Genomic DNA, 27,513 nt, shown 5'->3' with positions numbered 1-27,513 from the left:
TAATTTTATAAATTTTTCCTGTGCAGACTGGAGGAGGATGAGATGAAGAAACTGGTCGAGCAGAGGAAGCGAGAAAAGTTGGAGGAGAAAATGGCACGCCAGAGAGTGAAGGAGCAAATAGAACAGGACAAGATAGCCAGGAGAGCCAAGTTCGGTATGGCACCCCTGCCGGATAGTGCTCCAGCACCTGAAGCTGCCCCCTTGCCTGCCGCGGAGCCTGTGCCCTCCAAAGACTACACGCAGACTAAGCTACAAGTATGTGTTACCTTTTACAGTAGAACATCGATAATTCAAAATCCCACCTAATTTGAAGAAGCTCTCGTTCCTAGAAACATGATGTACAGTTTTGCATGTTATTTAAATTGATTAATAATTCGAAATACAGATAATTCGTAGTTCGAAGAACAATGTCGGTCCCATTACCGACATTTAGACTTTTAATTCAAAACTGCCTTTACATTTTAAAACAAGAGTATGTTACAGAATACTTTGAATTAAAAATTTATCCACATCATGATAGAATGAGTCTTCCGGAACGTGCAGGGGTAACTTTCTGCAGTTTCACTCACTTCGGTGTGTCTACAGTGTGCTTCATAATTGCTGAGTTTGAGTGAAATTGTAATTCTTTTGTATTCAGCGTTTTAAGGAGCCTTGTAATATCATGTTGCAGGCAGTTTGTGCGAACAGTGGTGACGATACCCATATAAATGCTCCGTTATTGGACATTATAACACTGGTGATGCCGACAGTTGATGAAAAGGCATGGATCAATCTTACGCACTGAACAATATTGTCAATGCCAAGTCCAAACGGTCTTGTGGTTTTAAAGGAGAGAAGCGCCAGCCGGGAAATCGTACAAGGGTGGGAGTCATCGTACTGTGTTACAATGCACAGGAAAGCGAGAGACTTCGCCCCTCCTCATAGGAAAGTTGGATAAGCCACGATGTTTTAAGAGCGTTGAGCACTTTCCGTGCAAGTACTAGGCATCTAAAAGTTGCAAAAGTACAGTAATCCAAAAAATAAAGCATTTGCACAGGGGAGCCAGCATAATTTGTCCTAGTCTTTCAGTCGTGTTTTTTCATTGCATGAGGTTATGTTTGTCAGTGATTTATCCAAGTGCATTATTTAAACACTGTGAATGCACCTTGTTGGATACATTTTGAAATAGGGGTTGGCACTTCTGAATTACGAGTTGGCGCTTAATTCGAAGTCCGATTTTTGAGTCCCAAATGACTTCAAATTAATGAGGTTTTACTGTACTTTGGATCTGTGCCAAGTAAAGAACATCACGTTTATTTATTTTTCAAGGAAAGGATAACGGAATCTTTTTTTCATTTTGGAGTGGAAGTCATCATACTTTATTCCTCTGAAAATAAAGCTGGTTTTGCTTGTAATAAAACCTACAACAGGATGAAAACATGTGAAAGTTTATTAGAAAACATTGATATGATTGGCAAACATGAAAACACTGGACTTGTGTTTCGCTTTAATTGACCCTAAAAATATGTGTGGATTTTTCACCTTAATGACGTATTTCTCTGAATCCAAGACGGCGTTTTATTCCCAGAATTTCACATCAAGAAATCAAGGGTCGTTATACACTGACAGAGCAAATGCAACACCAAGAAGGAGTGGTCAGAACTTTATGCCAATAGCAGGGTAGACTGACGTCACTGAGGTATACTCATGATGTGAAATGCGCCGCTGTGCTGCGCACGTAGCGAACGATAAATGGGACACGGCGTTGGCGAATGGCCCACTTCGTACCGTGATTTCTCAGCCAACAGTCATTGTAGAACGTGTTGTCGTGTGCCACAGGACACGTGCATACCTAAGAATGCCAGGCCGCCGTCAACGGAGGCATTTCCAGCAGACAGACGACTTTACGAGGGGTATGGTGATCGGGCTGAGAAGGGCAGGTTGGTCGCTTCGTCAAATCGCAGCCGATACCCATAGGGATGTGTCCACGGTGTAGCGCCTGTGGCGAAGATGGTTGGCGCAGGGACATGTGGCACGTGCGAGGGGTCCAGGCGCAGCCCGAGTGACGTCGGCACGCGAGGATCGGCGCATCCGCCGCCAAGCGGTGGCAGCCCCGCACGCCACGTCAACCGCCATTCTTCAGCATGTGCAAGACACCCTGGCTGTTCCAATATCGAACAGAACAATTTCCCGTTGATTGGTTGAAGGAGGCCTGCACTCCCGGCGCCCGCTCAGAAGACTACCATTGACTCCACAGCATAGACGTGCACGCCTGGCATGGTGCCGGGCTAGAGCGACTTGGATGAGGGAATGGCAGAACGTCGTGTTCTCCGATGAGACGCTTCTGTTCTGTCAGTGATAGTCACTGCAGACGAGTGTGGCGTCGGCGTGGAGAAAGGTCAAATCCGGCAGTAACTGTGGAGCGCCCTACCGCTAGACAACGCGGCATCATGGTTTGGGGCGCTATTGCGTATGATTCCACATCACCTCTAGTGCGTATTCAAGGCACGTTAAATGCCCACCGCTACGTGCAGCATGTGCTGCGGCCGGTGGCACTCCCGTACCTTCAGGGGCTGCCCAATGCTCTGTTTCAGCAGGATAATGCCCGCCCACACACTGCTCGCATCTCCCAACAGGCTCTACGAGGTGTACAGATGCTTCCGTGGCCAGCGTACTCTCCGGATCTCTCACCAATCGAACACGTGTGGGATCTCATTGGACGCCGTTTGCAAACTCTGCCCCAGCCTCGTACGGACGACCAACTGTGGCAAATGGTTGACAGAGAATGGAGAACCATCCCTCAGGACACCATCCGCACTCTTATTGACTCTGTACCTCGTCGTGTTTCTGCGTGCATCGCCGCTCGCGGTGGTCCTACATCCTACTGAGTCGATGCCGTGCGCATTGTGTAACCTGCATATCGGTTTGAAATAAACATCAATTATTCGTCCGCGCCGTCTCTGTTTTTTCCCCAACTTTCATCCCTTTCGAACCACTCCTTCTTGGTGTTGCATTTGCTCTGTCAGTCAGTGTATATTCACAAGCAACCGTGGACTGACTACCACGAGCTACTGCGCATGCCACACACCTCCTCATCAGTTTAGGTGCTGTAACTCAGTTTAATTTGAATCTTGCATCCGGGAGATAGTGGGTTCGAACCGCACTGTCGGCAGCCCTGAATGTGGTTTTCCGTGGTTTCCCATTTTCACACCAGGCAAATGCTGGGGCTGTACTTTAATTAAGGCCACGGCCACTTCCTTCCCATTCCTAAGCCTTTCCTGTGTCATTGTCACCATAAGACCTGTCTGTGTCGGTGCGACGTAAAGCAACTAGCAAGAAAAAAAAAAAATTGAGTCTATGAGGGGCATGAAATTTATAGCTTATACGTCTGTGAATGGGATTCGTTTGAAGTCAAAGTCCAAGTCATGGTAATCGGTCCAGCCATCAGTAGAGCTACCAGCACTTTCATTTCGGATAGTTTTGCCGGCTGATTGGCTCAGATGGTTCAAACGTTGGCCTTGTGACCCCAGCTTGGCAGGTTCAATCCTGGCTCAGTCCGGTGGTATTTGAAGGTGCTCAAATACGACAGCCTCGTGCCGGTAGATTTACTGGCACGTAAAAGAACTCCTGTGGAACTAAATTCCGGCACCTCAGCATTTCCGAAAACCGCCAGAAAAGTAGTTAGTGGCACGTAAAAACATTAGCTATTATTATTGTTTTGCATAATTTTCTCATTAACCATCACTGAATTTACTAACACAATCTAATTCCACAATAACTTCATCACCACTATTGCTCAAATCAACATCACGTTTATTTAGAAAGTCTCGTTAATTACTTCTCAAACAACGCCACGTTGCTAAACCTTGCATGGTCTTCAAAGCCTCAGTTCAGAGAGATTGTGGCAGTAGCTGTGATTCATGCGTGTGCACATGGCATGAGTGTTTAAGATATTTGTCACTGAGCTTGGAATAGAAGTCTTCTTCTTCCTCTTCTCTTTCTCAGTATTTGGACAGTGGCTGCATTGACCGAAGCGCTGTCTCCCTCGCTCTTCCCTTGTATGTCTCATCGTGTACCTACATTCTCGTCAGTACCTCCTTACTCCTGTTTTAATTCACCCATGAATTTTACTTTAGATTGGTGAGAGTTAGGGTCTCTCATTTTACCATCCACTCCAAATTCACTCAAGATGATGATCGCCCTCATTGAGTACCCAGCTGATACGGCTGTTATTAGGATGGGGTTGCCACTCCCAAAGAGGTACTAGCAGCATGTGAAGAAGTTGCTCCTAACATGCCTAAAGCTCTGTGGTCATTTGCTACTTACAAGGAAAGTATTTGGGCTCAAACAAACTTATCTAGGACCATTACGTACCGCTCAAAGCGCTGGTGAGTGTCTTTTGTCTGCAACACTTTACAAACACTGCAGGGGCCAAATGCAATGCCAATGTCTTCCACTTTAAATGCAAGTGAGGACTTTCTATAAAATGCTAAAAGCAATATGAATGACTACAAAATGCACAATGAAGAAAATCAAGTTGATCACTTGTCATAAATGCACATTCCATAATATCACTTCTGAACACCATGTTGGTAACACTTTTGAAGTTGTCCAATATCATAGCCAATGTTGTGCCACGTATAACGAAGCATTGGTCTATATACGTCGACATGACGTTGTAAATGACAGAATGCAATTTCATGATAAAGAATCTGTCCTGCAACTTGGGCTGCATGTTACTGGAACGTAATTTAAGAGTGTCTGTTATTCTCTTGGCATATATGTTCAGAGGTTGTGTATATTTTTTAGCTTTAGGTGGAATGTTTTTTAAATGTACATCTTTTCCTCCGCAGGCTTCTAGTAGTACTTGTTGATCCTTACGTCCAGATCAGGACTCACAAAGTAGTAGTGACTTTGTCGGCAAATGTGAATCCAAAACTGACCGAGAAAACGTCTTCAGATGTTCTTTCATCATCTTCCCCCCTTACGCTTGCATCTACGAAAATATTTGGAGGGCACTGTTTTTCAATTTCCCGTGGCACATGGGGTCCAAACTTTCGTGATTTTGGAGATAGCACTTGCTCTTCAATGATGTATTTAGGCTATAAACGTTCACAGTAAGCTATACTTTCTGTTTGGTTCTTGGAAGCGTATATAGAGTTTTACTGCCAATCATCTGTCCATTGGTGGAGCAACATCAATCGTGTACCTGTGTTTTGCAGTGTTCACTGATTGCAACGTCAAGACAGTGTTTCTCTCTCCTTTCGTGGATAGCGTTCTCTTCGAAGAAAGCTCTTTTGAACTGGCTCTGACCACGGTTCCATACATTGACTTCAGCAACAAATGTTCGAGTCCTTTGAGTCGTCTCTTCTTCGTTGTCCCCTTAGAGGATGGTTGCCTAGTTGTACTTCCTGGTAAAACTTACTCCTCGTCTGTCGGATGAGGCCCGACATTGCGATATTCCCTTTCCGGTCTCGTCGACATGACATTGTATCGCTCGCGCTTGTCTCTCGACTCTTAGCTGACAAAGTACACCATGCTATACTGTACTGCCATCTTTTGGTTCAGCATAGAACTTTGTAAAATCCAGATACTATTTGACAGTCAGTCAAAAATCTATTATTTAGATGGCAGTGCAGCGGTCAGCTGTGTCCAGTCCACTCACGCACGCAAATGCTCGAGCGATAGTAAACGAACATGGTCACCATGTGTTCTCCTAGTCACACACAGTGTACTGTTCAGTGTTGTATGTCAGGTAATTCTACAAAACCCCAGTAATTTCGCACATCTACTCCTTCCTTGCACCCTAAAGAACATATCTAATAGCATTTGATGGCACCTACAAGTGAACTGGCGATGTAGTTGATGCTGACGGCTGGCGCATATCCTGATTTCAAGAAATTGCCATTTACAGCTACAAACCACCGCAAGGGAATGAATTAGAGTTTTCAGTTGCTTTTTACCAATAATTTGTTCAGTGAAACCAATAAGTATGTGATAATGATAGTAATAATAATAAAAATTTAAAATACTGTGTCTCCAATTGCACATATTGCTCCAGTATAGAGCAAGTGCTATCTCCAAGGTCATATAAGATAGAAAATACGAATAGTGGGGCCAATTATATGCTTACGATATTGTGATTTTTTTTATATCCCACCTTTTCAATACAATTGGTTTTATGTTGTTATTACAACACTGTTTTCTGCAGTCGCTTAAGTGCGGCCAGTATCCAGTATTCAGGAGATAGTAGGTTCGAACCCCACTGTCGGCAGCCCTGAAAATGGTTTTCCGTGGTTTCCCATTTTCACACCAGGAAAATGCTGGGGCTGTACCTTAATTAAGGCCACGGCCGCTTCCTTCCTACTCCTAGCCCTTTCCTGTCCCATCGTCGCCGTAAGACCTATCTGTTACATAAAATCAGCTTCATGGTCCGTATCGCACTTCAATAGATTCACAATTAAGTATTTATTTTCCACCTAGTCGATACAATGATTGCTTAAGGCAATTTTTAATGGTCAAAAGTGGTACATGTTTCGTATATTATCAACATCTTCAGCCACATAACACTGTTTAGATGAGTTATTTGTTTGTTTTAATCTTGTCAATCTTATGTTAATTTTAAGGACACTTCCTCTAAAGCATTACTTTGTCAATTTTATACATTTTTCATCTAAACAGTGTTATGTGGCTGAAGATGTTGATAATATACGAAACATGTACCACTTTTGACCATTAAAAATTGCCTTAAGCAATCATTGTATCGACTAGGTGGAAAATAAATACTTAATTGTGAATCTAGACCTATCTGTGTCGGTGCGACGTAAAGCAACTAGCAAAAAAATAAAATAAAAAACCCACTGTTTTATAGGGACATGTTTCGCTTGAATTTCAAGCATCCTCAGCCTATATAATCATCTCAAGGTTAAGACCTGTCGTATTTGTGCTTAATTATAATTCTAACAATAAAGTAATAAAATATATAAACATAGGAATTTATGAACACATTAATAGTTTAACAATATGAATGACTATACTAAAATTGGAATAACCATTAATTCTAAAGATATTGACATCCAAAACACAGTGTCTTCAAATGTTGAAAATTTGGCTAAAATTGTTTTCTCAAAGTTGTAGTTTATTAAAAACAATTGTAATTTGACTTCTATGATAAAACTTGAGTCGTAATTATAGTCAAAACTTACTGGTGTCTTAAGATTAAAATCTTGGATCTGTTTAGAATTCAGCTTCTTGTTTTAATTTTGAGGCCTGCTACTGTAATTTAATAGTTTTGGACAGTAAAATGTTGAATTAGTTAGTTTCATCGAACTAGTCTTGTTTTTACGATCAGATTTTCCGTTGGTAGTAGTCAGGGAAAGGTCAGATTAGACTTGCAGACAAGCCCCTGGAAGTAGTGGAAATGTTTAAATACCTGGGGAGTGAATTAATGGAGAATGCTCGACTGGATGTTGAGATTAGTAAAAGGATTCAAGCTGGAATGTTCCTATCATAGTGTAAGAAACATGTTATGGGACAAAGATGTTCCGACGGAAGCAAAGGATACTATGTACAAGATGTATTACGTACCCATAACAACTTACGGAGCAGAAACTTGGACAATGACAGAGAAGGATGAGAGTCGAATACAGGCAGCCGAAATGAAGTTCTTGAGGAGTATGATACAGAGGAGTAGAAGAGACAAAATAAGGAATGAGAAAATCCGGGAAGAAATTGGAGTTAAAAAAATGAATGATAGAATGGAGAAGAGCCAACTAAGATGGTTTGGGCACATAAAGTGGATGAGCGACGAAAGAATGCCAAAAAAGGTGATGGAAATGCAAATCCAAGGAAGGAGAGGCCGTGGACGACCACGATTGAGATGGAAGGATACCATCCAATGCCACATTATAGAAAGAAACCTGGACTGGGACACAGTGTTGGAGGAGGAGTGGTGGAAAGACCGAAGAAAGTGGAGAGGAACCATATTTGCCCCAACCCGGCTATAGCGGGATAAAGGGAAATGATGATGATGAGTAGTTTGTATTTATGAGTTATTTAGTCAAAAGGAGTAGAACCACAACAGATAAGTCACTGTAATGTAACAAAGTCCACAAGGTTTCGTAGTAGCAGTCAAAGGGGTAAGTGAATACATACCATCAGATCACTGTAAAAGCACAATAACACACAACATTATTCACGTAAATTTCCTTTGTTACACACGCACCATCATTCAAATATTATGAAAGAAACAAATCAACTCCTCAAGATTTTGAATTGACGTCCCTTTTGACTAAATACCTCATAAATGCAAACTACTACCAACGGAAAATCTGATCGTAAAAACAAGACTAGTTCGATGAAACTAACTAATTCAACATTTTACTGTCCAAAACTATTAAATTACAGTAGTAAGCCTCAAAGTTAAAACAAGAAGCTAAATTCCAAACGATCCAAGATTTTAATCTTAAGACACCAGTAAGTTTTTACTATAATTACGACTTAAGTTTTATCATAGAAGTCAAATTACAATTGTTTTTAATAAACTACAACTTTGAAAAAACAATTTTAGCCAAATTTTCAACATTTGAAGACACTGTGTTTTGGATGTCAATATCTTTAGAATTAATGGTTATTCCAATTTTAGTATAGTCATTCATATTGTTAAACTATTAATGTGTTCATAAATTCCTATGTTTATATATTTTATTACTTTATTGTTAGAATTATAATTAAGCACAAATTTGTCAAAAGTAATCAAATACGACATGTCTTAACCTTGAGATGATTATATAGGCTGAGGATGCTTGAAATTCAAGCGAAACATGTCCCTATAAAACAGTGTTGTAATAACAACATAAAACCAATTGTATTGAAAAGGTGGGATATAAAAAATCTCAATATTGTAAGCATATAATAGCAAATTCAATACGGGTCTAATCATGAGATTGGTTACATGTAATAGTAGGGCCAACACAGAGAACTTTAATTTGAGGGGTAAGGGTTAAAACAATAATCACCACCAATCACCAGCACTTCGTCGTCCTTATCTTTTTGTGTTTGGAGCATAAAAATGAAATCTGATTGTTGATTGACAGCAACCAAAGAGCAAGATGTTTGATTCAGACTAGTGTAATGATATTTTGCGGATAAATTTGGTAACCAGTTGAAACTGAAGAATTTGGCGGTTAAAATGGCTAGCATGGTCGGGCAGGATTAAGAGGAGGAAATTCCAATTTATCTGAAAGGTCTCATAAATATAGCAGACTTATACTCCGCACGGCTCTACTTCTAAATTGACGTTTTGGCAGATTTTGGCTCTCTCTGGTGGTTATGTGCTGAAGCATAGATATCCAACCAATCTCAAGGTGCGATTAATATCGATTTATATCGGCAGAGCACGATTTCAAAACTCAGTTGCCAACTCTAATATTTACATTCGCCACGTGGTTAACCTATCTCGCTCAGCGGGTATGGTATTCAGTATGCTTCGCAGTCTTTTGCATTTTCCTTCAGTAATTAGATCAGTGGAGTGTTCCCTTTGTAGCCCACAACCCCTCCTTCCTGTGCCAGTGATTAGCGGCGAGTGATGTTTTATTTCCTCATTCTCTTTTATTCTTAACCCGTTCGGTGGGCGATGCGGCGAGATCCGCGGCTACAAGTCGCTTGCTCGGCGGGGAACGCGGATATATCCGCCGATTTTTTTTTTTTTTTTTTTTCTCAGTTGCCTGCCTGCAGAGGTTTATTTCCTTTTCAGCAGCGTATTCTGGATGAGTCTGCCCTCTGATGTGAATTTTTTCAAATATGTTCTCCCAATACCAGTGTGTCATTCACGAGTTGCATCATAAAGAACACGTCCGAGCAAGAACGACCTAAGGCCTAATAGCTTCACACTGAAGCTTTAGCCCATCGCCTAACGATCCCTTGCATGTAATAATATTGCTGTAGAAGGTATTTTAGAGATTATGATACTGAACAGACCTCTCTGATGACATTTTAGAACTGTGACCTGATTTATTATCCCCAGTCTTGACTTCTTCCTTCACGACTTTTCTTACATTTATTCCGCTAAAATGTCTAAAAGGAATTACCGGGCCCCACCGTTAGACAAAGACGATTTATGGGTCATGATAAACGAAGTGTTGGAATTTACTGGAGAGAATAGTGATATTAGTGAAGTAAGTTCTGCCGAAGGGGAATTCGTAAGTGACAGGAACATACCTGGAATAAGTACTGCAGGCTCGAATTTACAGGGTTCGGGCCCAGCTGATGCGAATGTTCAGATGTCACAAAAGAGACAGCACGAGTTTGATTCCAGTTCAAGTAGCGACTATGACAGTGACAGTGGTGACGATAATACTGATTACAATTCAACCAGTGGAAGTTCTTCGTCAACTTATACTAAAAATGTACAAAGAAGGCCCCGCTTAGATCCAAAATCCCATCATGATGTAAAGGGAGACTATTTATGGAAAACAAAAGAAATAAGGACGAAATAATGCTTCTCATCGCCATACTGTTGCCGTAGGGGATTCTACAGAAACCGAAAACAGGACACTGTATTTCTTGTATTCACTTGTATTTTCTATGAGCTGATGACACAGGCGAGATTTCTTCTCGCCAAATTATGTGGCCTAGACGATTAAGGCAGGTTCGATTCTGGCTCAGACCTTTGGTATTTGAAGGTGTTCAAATACGCCGGCCTTTTGTCAGTAGATTTACTGGCATGCAAAAGAACTCCTGCGGGTCTAAATTCTGGTCCCTCAGCGTCTCCGAAAACCCTTAAAGTAGATAGCGGGACGTAAAGCCAATATTATTACATGTTGTTGTTGTTTGAGTCATCAGTCCATAGACTGGTTTGATGCAGCTCTCCATACCACCCTATCCTGTGCTAACCTTTTCATTTCTACGTAACTACTGCATCCTACATCTGCTCTAATCTGCTTGTCATATTCATACCTTGGTCTACCCCTACCGTTCTTACCACCTACACTTCCTTCAAAAACCAACTGAACAAGTCCTGGGTGTCTTAAGATGTGTCCTATCATTCTATCTCTTCTTCTCGTCAAATTTAGCCAAATCGATCTCCTCTCACCAATTCGATTCAGTATCTCTTCATTTGTGATTCGATCTATCCATCTCACCTTCAGCATTCTTCTGTAACACCACATTTCAAAAGCTTCTATTCTCTTTCTTTCTGAGGTAGTTATCGTCCATGTTTCACTTCCATACAATGCCACGCTCCACACGAAAGTCTTCAAAAACATCTTTCTAATTCCGATATCAATGTTTGAAGTGAGCAAATTTCTTTTCTTAAGAAAGCTCTTCCTTGCTTGTGCTAGTCTGCATTTTATGTCCTCCTTACTTCTGCCATCGTTAGTTATTTTACTACCCAAGTAACAATATTCATCTACTTCCTTTAAGACTTCATTTCCTAATCTAATATTTCCTACATTACCTGCCTTCGTTCGACTGCACTCCATTACTTTTGTTTTGGACTTATTTATTTTCATCTTGTACTCCTTACCCAAGACTTCATCCATACCATTCAGCAACTCCTCGAGATCTTCTGCAGTCTCAAATAAAATAACAATATCATCGGCAAATCTCAAGGTTTTGATTTCCTCTCCTTGGACTGTGATTCCATTTCCAAATTTCTCTTTGATTTCCTTTACTGCCTGTTCTATGTAAACATTGAAAATTCTTTTGTTCTCCGTCAGCCATTCTTCCTTAGCTACCTTGTACTTTCTATCCACTTCATTCTTTAATCGCCTGTATTCTTTTCTGCCCTCTTCATTTCTAGCATTCTTGTATTTTCGTCGTTCATCAATCAGGTCTAGTATCTCCTGAGTTATCCACTGATTCATAGTTGATCTTTTCTTCCTTCCTAACATTTCTTCAGCAGCCTCACTACTTTCTGGATTGCTGCTTCTTTTTCAAAGCCCTCGATTCTTATCACTGCAGCCTGATTTTTATACAGATTGTAGATAATTCTTCGTTCTCGCTATCTGATCCCTACCATCTTCAGAATCATAAATAGCTTGGTCCCATCAACATTATCGAATGCCTTTTCTAGATCTACGAATGCCATGTACGTGGGCTTGTCCTTCTTGATTCGATCCTCTAAGATCAGACGTAAAGTCAGGATTGCTTCACGTGTTCCTACATATCTTCTGAAGCCAAATTGATCTTCTCCCAACTCAGTTTCAACTTGTTTTTCCATTCTTCTGTAAATAATACGTGTTAAAATTTTGCAAGCGTGAGATACTAAACTAATGTTGCGGTAGTTTTCACACCTGTCAGCACCGGCTTTCTTCGGAATAGGTATAACAACATTTTTCCGAAAATCGGATGGGACTTCTCCTGTCTCATACATCTTGCACACTAAATGAAATAACCTTGCCATGCTGGTTTCTCCTAAGGCAGTCAGTAATTCAGAGGGAATGTCATCAATTCCAGGTGCCTTGTTCCTATTTAGGTCACTCACAGCTCTGTCAAACTCTGACCTCAAAATTAGGTCTCCTATTTCTTCATGTTCCAGAACCAAATTATCTACATCTTTACCTTGATACAACTGTTGGATATGCTCCTGCCATCTTTCTGCTTTGTCTTCTTTCCCTAGAAATGGCTTTCCATCCAGAGCTCTTAATATTCATACACCTAGATTTCCTTTCTCCAAAGGTTTCCTTGATTTTCCTGTATGCCGCATCTACCTTTCCTACAACCATACAACCTTCGACATCCTTGCACTTCTCCGTCAGCCATTCTTCCTTAGCTACCTTGTACTTTCTATCCACTTCATTCTTTAATCGCCTGTATTCTTTTCTGCCCTCTTCATTTCTAGCATTCTTGTATTTTTGTCGTTCATCAATCAGGTCTAGTATCTCCTGAGTTATCCACTGATTCTTAGTTGATCTTTTCTTCCTTCCTAACATTTCTTCAGCCGCCCTACTGACTTCATTTTTCATGACTCTCCACTCTTCCTCTATAGTGTTTCCTTCAGCCTTTTCATTTAGTCCTTGTGCAACATGTTCCTTGAAACAATCCCTAACACTCTTTTCTTTCAACTTGTCTAGATCCCATCTTTTTGCAGTCTTTCCTTTCTTCAATTTCTTCAACTTCAGATGGCATTTCATGACCAACAAGTTGTGGTCAGAGTCCATGTCTGCTCCTGGGAAAGTTTTGCAATCCAACACTTGGTTTCTGAATCTCTGCCTAATCATAATGAAGTCTATTTGATACCTTCCAGTGTCTCCAGGTCTCGTCCACGTATACAGCCGGCGTTTGTGGTGTTTGAACCAAGTATTGGCAAGGGCTAAATTATGATCAGTGCAGAATTCAACCAGCCGATTTCCTCTTTCGTTCCTTTGTCCCAATCCAAATTCTCCTACTGTACTGCCTTCTCTTTCTTGGCCTACCACTGCATTCCAGTCTCCCATCACAGTTAGATTCTCGTCACCTTTTAAATATTGTATTAAATCTTCTATCTCATATATTTTTTCGATTTCTTCATCATCCGCTGAACTAGTAGGCATATAGACCTGCACTATTGTGGTGGGCATTGCTTTGGTGTCTATCTTGACAACAATAATTCTTTCACTATGCTGGTCGTAGTAGCTCACCCGCTGCCCTATTTTCTTATTCATTATTAAACCAACTCCTGCATTTCCCCTGTTTGATTTTGTGTTGATAATTCGGTAGTCGCCTGACCAAAAATCTTGTTCTTCCTGCCAACGTACTTCACTTATACCAATTACATCTAACTTTAGCCTATCCATCTCCCTTTTCAGATTCTCTAACCTACCACAATGATTCAAACTTCTAACATTCCACGCTCCGACTCGCAGAATGTCAGTATCCATCTTCCTGATGATCGTTTTTTCTTGTGTAGTCCCCACCCGGAGATCCGAATGGCGGACTAGTTTACCTCCGGAATATTTCACCCGGGAGGAAGCCATCATCAGTACATCATTCATACAGAGAGAGCTGCATGTCCTTGGGAGTTAGTTACGGCTGTAGTTTCCCGTTGCTTTCAACCGTGTAGCAGTATCAATACAGCTAAGCTATGTTGAGTATTATTACAAGGCCGTATCAGTCGCTCATCTAGACTGCTGCCCTTGCAACTACCGAAAGGCTGCTACCCCCCTTTCGATGAACCATTCCTTAGTCTGGTCTCTCAACAGATACCCATCCGATATGGTTGCACCTGTGGCTCGGCTATCTGCATCATTGGGACACGCAAGCCTCCCCACTGTGGCAAGGTCACATGGTTCGCAGAGGAGGTATTATTACATATATATATATATATCATTCGCTGGGGCCATCAAGGACCATGTTAAGTCTTGTTGCATTTGACACTGAACTTGGCCTTCTTTAGAGCCCAAATTTCCCTCATTCTTTGTGAGTGGGCCTGTTTACGCTCCTCTGTCTAAGGGGCACCGTGTCTTCTCTTCGGTTGCTTGTCTCGGTTTATCCCGTTCGTCAATATTTTCTTGCAGAAGAGATCTCTGTTAAGGGCGTCTTCAGCTGAGATATGTAGCATTTGCAGGTCTTTGGTATTTCTAAACCAGGGAATTGTGATTTTGGGGTTTGAATCAAAAAAGTGAAACCTGATTTCTTTAGTTAACTTTCTTCCGTCCATTCTTTTCAGATGACCGTAAAATCGTGCCAGTCTTTTTCTGATTGTGTCGGTAATTTTGTCTATTTTGCTGTAGACTTCCTTGTTGGATCTCTTTTGATGGATTCCATTTCTGTACTTTGATCCCAAGATTCCTCTCACAATTTTGCGTTCTCTTTTCTCCAGTTCTTCAAGGAGTCCTTTGTTGGCATTTAGAGACAGGGTTTCGGCTGCATATAGAACTACTGGCTTCAGAACTGTTTCATAGTGACATATCTTGGTGTTTTGGGAAAGGCATTTTTTGTTGTAGATTGTGCGGGATGTTTGGTAGGCTCTTTCCAGTTTGCGTACTCGCTCCTGAAGTGCTTCTTTGTCCAGTCCATTTTTCATGATGATCTCACCCAGGTATTTAAATTTGTCTACTCGGGTGATGTCCCCATATTTTGTATGGAGTTTTGGTGGAGCTTCTTTGATGTTAGTCATTACTTCTGTTTTCTCAAAGGATATCTGCAAACCAGTTTGTTCGGCAATTTCCTTTAAAATTTCAACTTGAGCTCTAGCGGTTTCTATGTCGTTTGAGAGAACAGCGATATCATCGGCAAATGCTAAGCAATGTAATAGACAAGAATCCAATCAATACGGAATATGAAACTTATAAATAATAAAATGCTAAGCAGTCTGTTGCGATCCCCTTGGATTTGGTTCCTATTCTCAATGGACTGTAGTTGGTTTCCGGTTATCTCACCCGCCAGGTTCTGATGATCTTTTCAAGAACACAGTTGAAGAGTATCGGGGATAGCCCATCACCTTGTCGGACTCCTGTTTTGATGTCAAAGGAATGCGAGAGACATCCGTGGAACTTCACTTTGGATTTTTTAACGGTCAGGGTGGCTCTAATTAATGCCAGCAGTTTCAAATCAACTCCAAATTCATTTAAGATGTTTAGCAGGACTTCCCGGTCAATGGAGTCGTACGCTTTCTTAAAGTCCACAAAGACAGACACATACTGCTTGGACCTTAGTGTACAATATCTGATGATCGTTGTTGAGATTTGGGATCTGTTCAGCTGTTGAGCGACCTTTTCTGAACCCTCCTTGGTATTCACCTATTTGATGTTCGACTTGTGCTTCCAAACGCTCCAGGATGGCAAGTGATAGAATTTTGTAAGTCACGGGTAGCAAAGATATTCCTCTGTAGTTGATGATGTTCTTCATGCTGCCTTTTTTTGTGTAATGGATGGATCAAAGCTATTTTCCAATCTTCGGGTAGGGTCTCCTTGTTCCAAATTTCTTCTATTTGGTTTTGCAAGATATCAAGTGATTCCTCTGGGGCATATTTCCATAGTTCTGCTACTACTGAGTCTTCCCCCGGCGCTTTGTTATTTTTGAGACAGGTAATGTGGCGCTTGATTTCATCTCTGTCGGGTGGTCTGGAATCTGGATACCTGAGTAAGGGTTCCTTGGTCTCAATGGCGCTTTGCGGTTTAGAGCAGTTAAGTAAATTCTTGAAGTAATCTGCCAGAATGCTGCAATTTTCTTCATTTGACGTCGCCAGTGTGCCGTCCTTTCGCTCAAAGCATAGAGATGGTGGTTTATAGCCAGTGAGTTTGCGTTTGAAGGCTCTGTAGTACTCTCTGCTTTCATTCTTCCTAAAGTTTTGTTCTATCTTTTCAATGAGAGATTTTTCGTATTTATGTTTCTCAGTTCTGAACACCCTAGCTGCTTGGGCATGTTGGGTTTTGTAGGTTTCCCAATCATTTTCTGATTTCGTAGAGTAGTACTCTTTCCACACATTGAGTCTTTCTTGGAGGACTGATTCGCAGGTACTATTCCACCAGACATGCTTTTTGCTTCTCTTGATTTCTGCAACGTCTTTGGCGGCCTCAACAAGGAGACTTTTGGTGTTGTTAAAGTCAGTCATTTGGTCTAGCCTTCTCCTGGAACTCCTCGACCCTTTGCCGAAGTTTATCATTGTCAAAGTGTGTGATCTGTTTGGTTGTCTTTCTTGTGTTTGCGGGAATTGGTTTGAATTTGATAAGAGACATATAATGATCTGAGGCCACATTGATGCCTTTCTTTACCTTGACATTCATAATCTCAGGCCTGTTTCTCCTGGAGATTGCAACATGATCAATTTGGAACTCTCCGAGAGCTTGGACGGGAGAACGCCAAGTCATTTGCTTTTTGGGTAGATGGCGAAAGTGGGTCGACATGACCTGCAGGTTGTGATTTTCGCAAATGGACACCAGCCTTTTGCCGTTGGGATTGGTTCTTTTGTGAGCAGGGTAATTTCCTATAACTTTCTTGTACTTATGTTCACGACCTAGTTGGGCATTGAAGTCCCCCAAAAGAAGGTTGACATGGTGTTTGGGGATTTTGTTTAATTTTTCATCCAGTAGGTCCCAGAAATTATCAACTTCGTCTGGATCAGACTTGTTCTTACCGTTTGTAGGAGCATGTGCGTTAACTAGGGCATAGGTTTTGTTCGTGCATTTAATTGTGACTATAGACAATCTGTCATTCACAGGTTCGAAATTTGCAACCGATTTAAGGATTTTGGTTCTAACAGCAAACGCGGTTCCAAGCATCACAGCTCCATTGAGGATTCCTCTTTGCGCTTTGCTCTTGCAAAATTGGTAGCCTTCGGATTCAAAAATCTCTTCATCTGGTTACCTTGTTTCCTGTAGGGCTATTATGGATATCTGATTTTCGTGAAGAGCTTTGGTGAGGGTTTTCAGCTTGCCAGTTTGTGTAAGTGAATTTATGTTGAAAGTTGCTAGAAAGGTTTTAGATTTTGGCCTGAGTTTTTGACTCTTCGGGGTACACCGAGACGCTCCGACTCGTCTCTTACATGATGTCGAGTCTCCCCCAGAATCCGAACGAGACTCGTGCGCCGTGGCATTCATGATGAGGGATTTATCCGAAGATTTACCCCCTGGGGTATGTTTCTTGAAATGTTGTGCCATGCTTTTTGACTTGACTTTGCTTTGGACGGGTACTTATCCTTTTACAACTAGGGTTGTTAGCCCTAGAGGTTGCCTCAAGATGTTTTCTGGCTTCTAGTCATTTACCAGGCTTTGCTGTAACCCTGGCAAGGGACCAGTTTTTTTTTTTTCACGGTGGTATTTTATTTCCCTACTACCCTCTGACTCTGCTGGCGGCAGAGCCAGCGAGCTTCCCCAATTCCAATGGGACGCGCCCGATGGAGGTAACCGGTAAATTATTATTATTATTATTATTATTATTATTATTATTATTATTATTATTATTATTATATTTCCTTCACAGTTTTTTTACATACCTGTGACTATGAGGTGAATAATGGACAAATTCCTCCCAAAATATGCAAGATAAATCCAGTATCTGATCACCTGTTAGCAAAATTTAATGAAGCTAGGGTGGAAAGTTTACACACCAAGAAAACGATCGCGTTTCGAAATGGAATCGTATAAATTAAGTGATGCCGAGACAGGTTATATAACATGACCTGCTTCCGTGGATATCATAATGAACAGCCGTAAAAGACATAACAGTGTGAAGACTGTAAATATTGTAAATATTACCTGTATTGTAGTGTAATATAATCCGTTTATGTCACTTATGAATTGTAGGGAGGCGATATAAACTTGATCCCTCGAAAGCGCTAACCAACATAACAGAAAATTTTGTGAGTTTTATAATTTATTCCATTGTAAATCTTTTAAGTACACATGAACTTTGTAAATCTACAATTTACATATACAGAAACATTTATTTCCAGGTAGAGATTGTTAGTTAACTGCCTAAATTATTCAGGTAAAAGTTACTGTATAAACAAAACCCAGAGCTTTGCTATTAGGATGAAGTAACCTTGATATCACAGTATGAAAGCACTTAGTACGTTCTTCCACAAAGAATCGAAAAATTAAAATAATAGAATTTTCCAACAATTAAAGATATTATTTTCAAGTAAATACAATAGAACCTTGATAATTCAAAATCGGTCAATTCAAAATCTCGCCTAATTCGAAGCAGCTCTCATTCCCCGAAAAATGAGGTACGTAAAATTCTTTCTTGAATAAAATTACTGTGTCCACCTATTCAATACAAATATATTTTATAGTGATTAAATTTTACATGAAATATAAACACTAGTTAGGGACATGTTTCACCCTAGTTTCACTAATCTTAAAGTCTTAAATCTATTAACATTGGAACTTAATACTAAACTTAAATTAATATCAAATACTAAATATGCTAATATGGTCAGTCTAGATTTTACGATTTAAAATCGCATAGTGCCATTCCCCATTATCTTATATTGCCTCTTCAACTGTTTTGTGAAAGACTCATTCTTTGATTTCTTATTTACCTATGTATTGTTTTTGCATTTTATTCGGTTGATGATGACCCGGATTGGGGTCGAAACCGGTACTGCTTCCACTTATAATTAAATAGGAATGTAACACTACATTTCTTATTTATTTGTATTGAATAGGTTGAACTACGTTATTTGTTATTTCAATTTAAAAGTATTGACAAGGCGGGAAAGTGTTTGTGTAGAAATTTCAACTTCTGATCAGAAGAAGGTTGGAATTCACTTTCACTGCTTCCATCGCCTCTTCTCAAACTGCCGTATCACTACCGCTTACATGAAGTGTTCGTCGTCGTCATCACAAGCATCATAATTATGTGTTAGTGTTACAGCAGCCTTCGTTTCTAACCGGTGATTATATTTTTGCACTATAATAAATAACAGAAAACATGCGAATGAGTTGTCATCTACACTAATACCATCTTCAAGGAGAACAGTTCGTCGTAATTTCTTCTCAACCAATCGCAATATATTATCAGGGTTGACTACCAATTGCCAACTCATCTCGCGTTTCATTACACAAAATAATAAGGTCACAAACTGCAACTTCACATACGTACCGCACCGTCTCTACTTGTCTCGACTGGCGTAGCGGCAGCAAAGGTCGAATGTGGCACGGCATTCGGAGGCCTCTAGTGGACAACTGCAGAGGTTTGCATCACCAGGGCACGAAGGGACCTTGAAATAATCCTCCACGGAATAGTGGTGTAAATGCATGTGTTCGAGCTCAAATACTTTCCTTGTTAATGGGTTCTAGTGTCATTTCCTACACTGAGAGGGGGCGGGGGTGATAATGTAGGTGTTGGTGGCCAGACACAGCTCCTGGATGTGCAGAACAGCGTGGTAGTTAACAAACACACACTTCAACTGCGAGCAGCAGATTGTCGTACTTACAAAGATGCTGTCAGTTGTGTACTCTGCCATCTTGAACAAGACACTGCTACGAAGAAGGAGAAGAAGACTGCCACATTAGCATGTCAACCAACTACCAACACAACAAAATCACAATATGAGTTCACACACTTGACTAATTTGACTAATGACTTTCACTAGCGATTCTCGCTAACAAAAAATTCACAATTAAGTATTTATTTATTTTCCACCTAGTCGATACAATGATTGCTTAAGGCAATTTTTAATGGTCAAAAGTGGTACATGTTTCGTATATTATCAACATCTTCAGCTACATAACACGGTTTAGATGAAAAATATATAAAATTGACAAAGTAATGTTTTAGAGGAAGTGTCCTTAAAATTAACATAAGATTGTCAAAATAAATAAATACTTAATTGTGAATCTATTGAAGTGCGATACGGACCATGAAGCTGATTTTATGTAATCTCGCTAACAACTCGGAAATAACAATTTTGAGTCGTGTTCTACATACGGTAGATGTCCGATAGTCCGGCACGTTCGGGACCGGCCCGGTGCCGGATTATTGGGCGGTACCTCTTACTACGATATAGGTTAAGGCGTACAGCGAAAACAGCTGTAACACTGCGGTTTGCAGTAAAATGTTGATCATTAGTTTAATAACACACTCCTCTTTTTAAACGTGTTGTTTTTTATTGTCGTTCCATAATAATGCCGGAGTTCATCGATGTTTTTAGCTGTAAGTCTTCCTTTAACATTTAGAGCCTTTCCATCTACAACTTCTCTTTTCCTTCTGTCCACTTCAGTTTTTGAAGGCATGTTCCCATCCGTTTTTGAACGTGGTCCATACATTCAATTTTAAAAATCTGTTTTTATCATATGGTTGGCTTTCCAATACTCAGTATAGCACACAGCCTTCTAGGCTAAATTTTTCCAGATATACTGTAGAGATATTTAAGTAAGTTAATGCATAACAACTGGATTGTATCAGATACATTTACACTATTAACTTTTAAATAATAAAAAATACACTTCGATTGGTTTCGACAAATAATGCATCAAATTGGTCACGAGAGATCATTATTAAGAGATAACAAAATTTTAAATATCGTGGAATGGTGCCGGACCATCGGACGTTCCGGACTGTTGGATGCCGGATTAATGTAATTCTACTGTACTAGTATCACAGATCACAGTCCTATTTTTCTCTTACAAAAACAATCACAGAAACATAATATACCACAAATGGAAGCAAAAATACTGAACAATGCCAGAATAAATTATGAAGCCTTAAAAAAAAGAAAATTGGGAATCTGTCCTGAATGAACATGGTGTCCAACAAAGCGACCGGTAGTTTGATGCGGCTATTAACTCAACATATCTCTGAACACACTACTAACACAAGACATGCAAGATCAAAATTCAGAAAGATAACACCATGGATCACAACTGGAATCCTAACTTCCATTAGAATAAGGGATAAATTACACCAGACAATTGTAAAACAAAAGATGAGGTCCTCAAATAATGTTGAGATCACAAACACTATTAAGAAACATAAAACATACCGAAACTGGATAAACAGGCTCATTAAAGTAGCAAAACAGAAGTACTATTCTAATAAAATTATGTCAAGCTCAAACACTTCTAAAATCCTACCGAAAAGCATAAATGATATAACATGTAGAAAGGAGAAAAGAAATTCAGAAAGACAGCATAAATCTTACCGACTCACAAGAAACAACCCAACCAACTATCATTGCAGACAAATTTTTTAGATTATTTCAGTGGTATAGGTTTAGAACTTGCTGACAAAATAGTGAATACCAGCAAAGAACATGTACATATGACATTCATGCAATACCTCAACCACAATCAATCTTTTTTCTTCCCATAACAGAAACAGAAATAATGAATCACATAGCTGCACTACAAGGTAACTCAGCCAATGGCTATGACAATATCTCAAGTAAAACAATTAGTTCACATATTCTACAGCCCCTGCAATATATTTTTAATCTTTCACTAATGAAAGGACAATTTCCAGGCCCATTCAGAATTGCTACCATAGTCCCAATCCATAAATTAGGCGATAAGAGAGTTAAACAATTATCGCCCAATTTCTCTCACAACCCACCTTTCAAAATTACTAGAGATATGCATTAAAACCAGATTACTTAATTACCTGAATAAGTATAACATATTGTCTCCAAATCATTTTGGTTTTAGACCAAAAATTAGCACTCAAGATGCAATATTCTCCTTAACCGATTATTTGTATAAAACCATTGATAGCTCCAAAAGAACTATTTCTATATTTTTGGATTTAACAAAGTCATTTTATACATTAGACCACAATATACTCCCTTGAAAACTTGCATAAGTAGGCATTCATGGAATTCATCAAAATCTAATTAAGAGCTTTCTTTCTAACAGAATACAAAAGGTAAGAATCAAGGATACTCTAAGTAAAGGGGCTCAAGTAAAATGTGGAGTACCCCAAGGAACAGTGTTAGGACCAATTCTTTTTCTGTTATATATCAATGATCTGTGTGAGCTAAACTGAAATGCAAAAATTAACTCATATGCTGATGACACGGTAGTCACAGTCACGGGTGAAACTTGGGAGGATACCTTCAACAGAGCTCAGGAAACCCTAGTCATAGTTCAGAAATGGCTAAACAACCACCTACTTACTTTAAATGAAAATAAAACGAAATTCCTCTGCTTCTCGCATAATAAAAAAAAATGCAATCCTCGGACAATCTAACACTAAAACTCTACACACCAACTTCCAAAAATACTGAAAGCTGCAACTGTTATACTTTACAGAAATCAATAAATGTTTCGTACCTAGGGATAATTATAGATAGTTATCTGAAATGGAATTTTCATGCATCAAATTTGATCATTAAACTTCAGAAACTTATTTATATATTTTACCAAATGTTATGTCGACAAAAGCCTAGAAATCTGTATACTTTGCCTTAGTTCAATCACAACTGGAATATGGAATTAACAGTTGGGGTGGAATACTTGATTCACACTTGGCTCAGGTAAATACATGCCAGAACTACATACTGAAAGTCATGTACAAAAAGCCACTGATGTTTCCAACATATGAACTGTTCCAGCAAAGCATGGTATTTAACATATGGCAGCTATTTGTGCAGTCAGTGACCCTATACTGCATAAAAATTTAAAGCTCTTCTGCAAAGAACACAAGCCAAAAATTTGCACTAGGCTGCAAGACAGAACTGGAATAAGTATACCACGCCAGAACACTTGTCTTAGACAAAGAAATCTAAGTTGTCTAGGGCCACGGATATACAATGCATTACCTGTGGACGTGATCGGAGGTAATCAGAATACCCTGAAGAAAAGGCTATTCACATGGCTCATTAACAATTATTACAAAGTAGATGAACTTATACAGTTCCATTATAATATTTAAAGCAACCATCACACTATTCCTCTCTATGAAGAAACCAACCTTTTCCTTAACCAATGTCCCTCCTTTCCAGCTTCCTGTTTATTACACCAAATGCAGAAAAACAGTTCATAAAATTACTGTAGTCAAATATCACCAACATGATAAGGGAGTAAATGATATTCACTAGATGCCATGATGTACATAATCTAGCTATTGTATTTTTGAAGCCCACACACAAGTTTACGTTATGTGGGATTCACACTGTATCTTTTACTACCTTTGTATGTATATGTAAGATATTGATTGTGAATAAAAATGTTAAAAATTTTAAAAAATAAGAAAAAGAGCCTCTGAAAGAAGATTATAGACCGGACTGACACGTCCTCTCTGACAATTGTAAAGTATGATGACAGTAAGGCTGATGATATGCAATGTTCTGAAAGGAAACCCAAAATAAATAAGAGATTCAAATACCAAATTGGAACTATGAACATTCTATCATTAACTCCTAGACATGATGGATAGAAGAAAAATATCAATATTGGGATTAAGTGAGACCAAATGGAAAGGGATTGGAAGTAAGATACTTCGTGGAGGATACAAATTATACTGAAGTGGACAGGAGAAGGTAGCGAAAAATGGTGTTGGATTCTTAATTAACAAAGGGACTGATGCTACAGCTGAAGTTATCTGCAAAAGTGATAGAATCATTAAAGTGTTCATGAAACTGGAGAACACCAAGCACACCATCATACAAGTGCATGCCCCACAGACAAGCTGCAGTGAAATGAAATGGCGTATGGCTTTTAGTGCCAGGATATCCCAGGACGGGTTCGGCTCGCCAGTTGCAGGTCTTTCTACTTGACACCCGTAGGTGACCTGCGCGTCGTGATGAGGATGAAATGATGATGAAGACAACACATACACCCAGTCCCCGTGCCGTAGGAATTAACCAATTAAGGTTAAAATCCCCGACCCAGCCGGGAATCGAACCCGGGACCCTCTGAACCGAAGGCCAGTACGCTGGCCGTTCAGCCAACGAGTCGGACAGCTGCAGTGAGGAAGACAAAGAGAAATTTTGGCAAGACCTGGAAGATACAGTTAATGAGGAAAAACTTTATTATTATTTGTAGATCTAAACGCGCGACAGACTGGGGTTCAGAACATCATTGGTCCACATGGATTTGGACAAAGGAACCAAGAAGGAGAAAAACTATTAGATCTGTGCAGAAGAAATGATCTTATAATCAAAAATATATTCTTCAAAAAAAGAGACCGTCACAGAGTAACAAGGTACAGTTGGGTTGGCCAGTGTAGAACATTGACTACATAATCACGAATAAAGATGGTGGTAGATACATGGACAGTGACCACAGATTGCTGGTAGTAGACTTCAAACATAAGACTAATGAAACGCAGAAAATTATTATGAAAAAACCAAGGCTTAAAACTTGGAAGTTGCAAGAAGTCCAAATAATGGAATCTGCCGAAGGGTGAAGTAACAGAGTGGAAAGCTTTCAAAGACACCTTTGTGGGAGAAGCCAACAACCTATGTGGAGTTACAAGTTCCATGGCGGAATGATAGAGTGAAAACAGCGGTGAAAGAAAGAAAGAAACCAAATAAAGACGGCACTGAACAAGGGAAAGAACGCAATGAACAAGAAATACAAAGACTCCAAGGAGTATACAGGAACAAGAAACTTGCTGTAGAGAACATTGTAAGGGAAGAAATGGAATGAGTTTGCAGACAAACTGGAAGAGGACAGTAAAGGAAATATGAAATTGCTATACAAAGTAGTGAAAAACAAGCGAAGGGATCAAGAGACCATAGAAGCAATAGAACGTGATGATGGAACTCTGGCAAAAGAAGAGAGAGAAATTAAACAAGAACTAAGATTTATTTAGAAAAGCTGCAGAATGGAGATATAGAAAACATAACGGATAGAGGAGAGCCAAGTCGAAGAACCACAACTGAACCATCAATTACATGACTACCGAGCTCGATAGCTGCGGTCGCGTAAGTGCGGCCAGTATCCTGTAATCGGGAGATAGTGGGTTCGAATCCCACTGTCGACAGCCCTGAAGATAGTTTTCCGTGGTTTCCCATTTTCACACCAGGAAAATGCTGGGGCTGTACCTTAATTAAGGCCACGGCCGCTTCCTTCCCATTCCTAGCCCTTTCCTGTCCCATCGTTGCCGTAAGACCTATCTGTGTCGGTGCGACGTAAAGCAAATAGTAAAAAAAATTAGATGACTTGAGGTTGAAATGATGAGAAAGCAGTGGGAATTCCAGGAATCCAATGGCTCTACAGACTGCTTAACAAGATATGGGAGGAAAATACTATTCCTGAGGACTGGAAGATCATTGTATAGTCCTCTCCGTGTAAGGACGTGCCCTAAGGGTGCAACCTTACCCTTTCTCCTCTGTAATATTAAGGTATCGATTTATACTTACTTTTCTTGCTGTTGGGTATTTTGCAGGTCTTTTTCAGTGTCGGTAACCATACAGTTTAGGGACCCTACTTGCCGATACGTCGTCTTACATTTACCGTTAATCTGGCACGTTGGCAACATTCAATCACTATTCTAGCATGAATTGCGTGTTGCCATCGCATCGCCGTTAAAGTCACTAGTGATACATTTGCAAGAATATTTAAAGCATATTTTCTTTTTCTGTGGGATTGTAAATCTATTTGGCTAATACCAAGTAAGTAGAATTGTGGCATGTTCGGATAATGCATTTAATAACATAGTTTGTGTGAAATGATTAAAGTGCTCATATATGCCAGTCCCTGTCTAGATCTACCGGTACATGAAATAACTCTTGTGGGACGAAATTTTGGCAATAGAACTTATAACATTATTATTTTCAAATCTGCAGTGAACTTGAAAGCTGACCTAATTTCCGTTCACGGAGCTTGGCACATTAGTATTCCTATATGTTTCCTGATAAGCTTGAAGATATAACCAGCCTGCAGGCTGAAAATATGCCCAATAATCTCTCTCCTTACTGGTTACCGGTATTAAAGAGAGAAGAAAATGTTCGCGCAAAAGAAAGGGAAGTCATTGTATGTCTGGAACTTTCGAAAATCACACTGCAAAGACTTATTAAATAAATTGCATCGTTTAACATGCCCCTCTTCTCAAGAATATGGTTATAGTACGCCTACTGTATATCAAAATAAAGACAGATAATTTGAGTGAGAAAGTGTGTTTATTTTTCTTAATTCCTCATTGGGCGTGGAAATCGACGAGATATTCATAATTATCTTGATTTATTTGATCTTATCTTTTATCATTTACTAGGGTAGGGAAACATTCATTATCGGTGTTTACATTGAGGTTAGTTTGTTATGGTTATGTCTGGTGATTTTAATATGTAACCAGGCAGGTTGGCAGCAGTGATCAGCCATTACAAAAAAGAGAAAAGAAGAGCATAGGGCGGCGATATTTACTTTCTGGGGTATTTCCTTACGTGGCAATTACTATACCTCTGTTCAAAAAAGGAAGCCGACGAAAATGTACTAATTATCGTGGTATCACACTACTGTGTCATGTCCTGAAAATACATACATACATTATCATTATAGACTGTTATGCCTTTCAGCGTTCAGTCTGCAAGCCTCTGAGAATTTACTAAACGTCGCCACAATCCTCGATTTGCAACTAGTGTTGTGGCCTCATTTAGTTCTATACCTCTTATCTTTAAATCATTAGAAACAGAGTCTAACCATCATCGTCTTGGTCTCCCTCTACTTCTCTTACCCTCCTGAAAATATTGGAAAAAAATAATAGACCAGAATCAGAGATATTGTTGAACCAATTTTGGAAGAAGAGCAGTATGGTTTCAGACTAGGAAGGTCAACTGCAGACCTTATATTTGCAATTAGGATGCTAATGGAAAAATACTGGGAGAAGAACAAGCCTTTATTTCTAATATTTTTGGACATTGAGAAAGCCTACAACAGTGTACCAAGGGAAAGAATTTGGCAATGCATGAAAGAACTTCAAGTGCGAGACAGCCTCATAGACAAAGTGAAAATGTTGTATAGTGGGAACAGAAGCTGTATTCAAGTAGGATGTGGTTTGTCGGACTGGTTTGAAACAAAGAGAGGAGTGCAGCAGGGCAGCTCATTGTCGCCACTTCTATTTATTATTGTGATGGAAATCTATTGAAAGGAAAGAACATGGAGATATCAAAGCCTTCACATTTGCAGATGATGTTGCGACCTGGAGTGAATTGAGAGAGTGAATGTAAAG

At 39.8% G+C, this 27,513-nt stretch overlaps 1 protein-coding gene across 1 annotated transcript in view; it reads left to right on the top strand.

Moving 5' to 3' along the window:
• LOC136881187 (UBX domain-containing protein 1) overlaps window positions 1-27,513 on the top strand; it is a 334,080-nt gene that overhangs the window by 257,682 nt on the left and 48,885 nt on the right. Inside the window, exon 5 of the mRNA XM_067153870.2 lies at window positions 27-255. Within this exon, the coding sequence (XP_067009971.1) occupies window positions 27-255 (229 nt within the window). The remainder of the gene's footprint in view (window positions 1-26; window positions 256-27,513) is intronic.

Source organism: Anabrus simplex, chromosome 9 (genome assembly GCF_040414725.1).
Source record: "Anabrus simplex isolate iqAnaSimp1 chromosome 9, ASM4041472v1, whole genome shotgun sequence".
Lineage (NCBI taxonomy): Eukaryota > Metazoa > Arthropoda > Insecta > Orthoptera > Tettigoniidae > Anabrus > Anabrus simplex.
The sequence above is the reverse complement of the archived record's forward strand: the minus strand, read 5'-3'. Positions and strand labels throughout refer to the sequence as shown.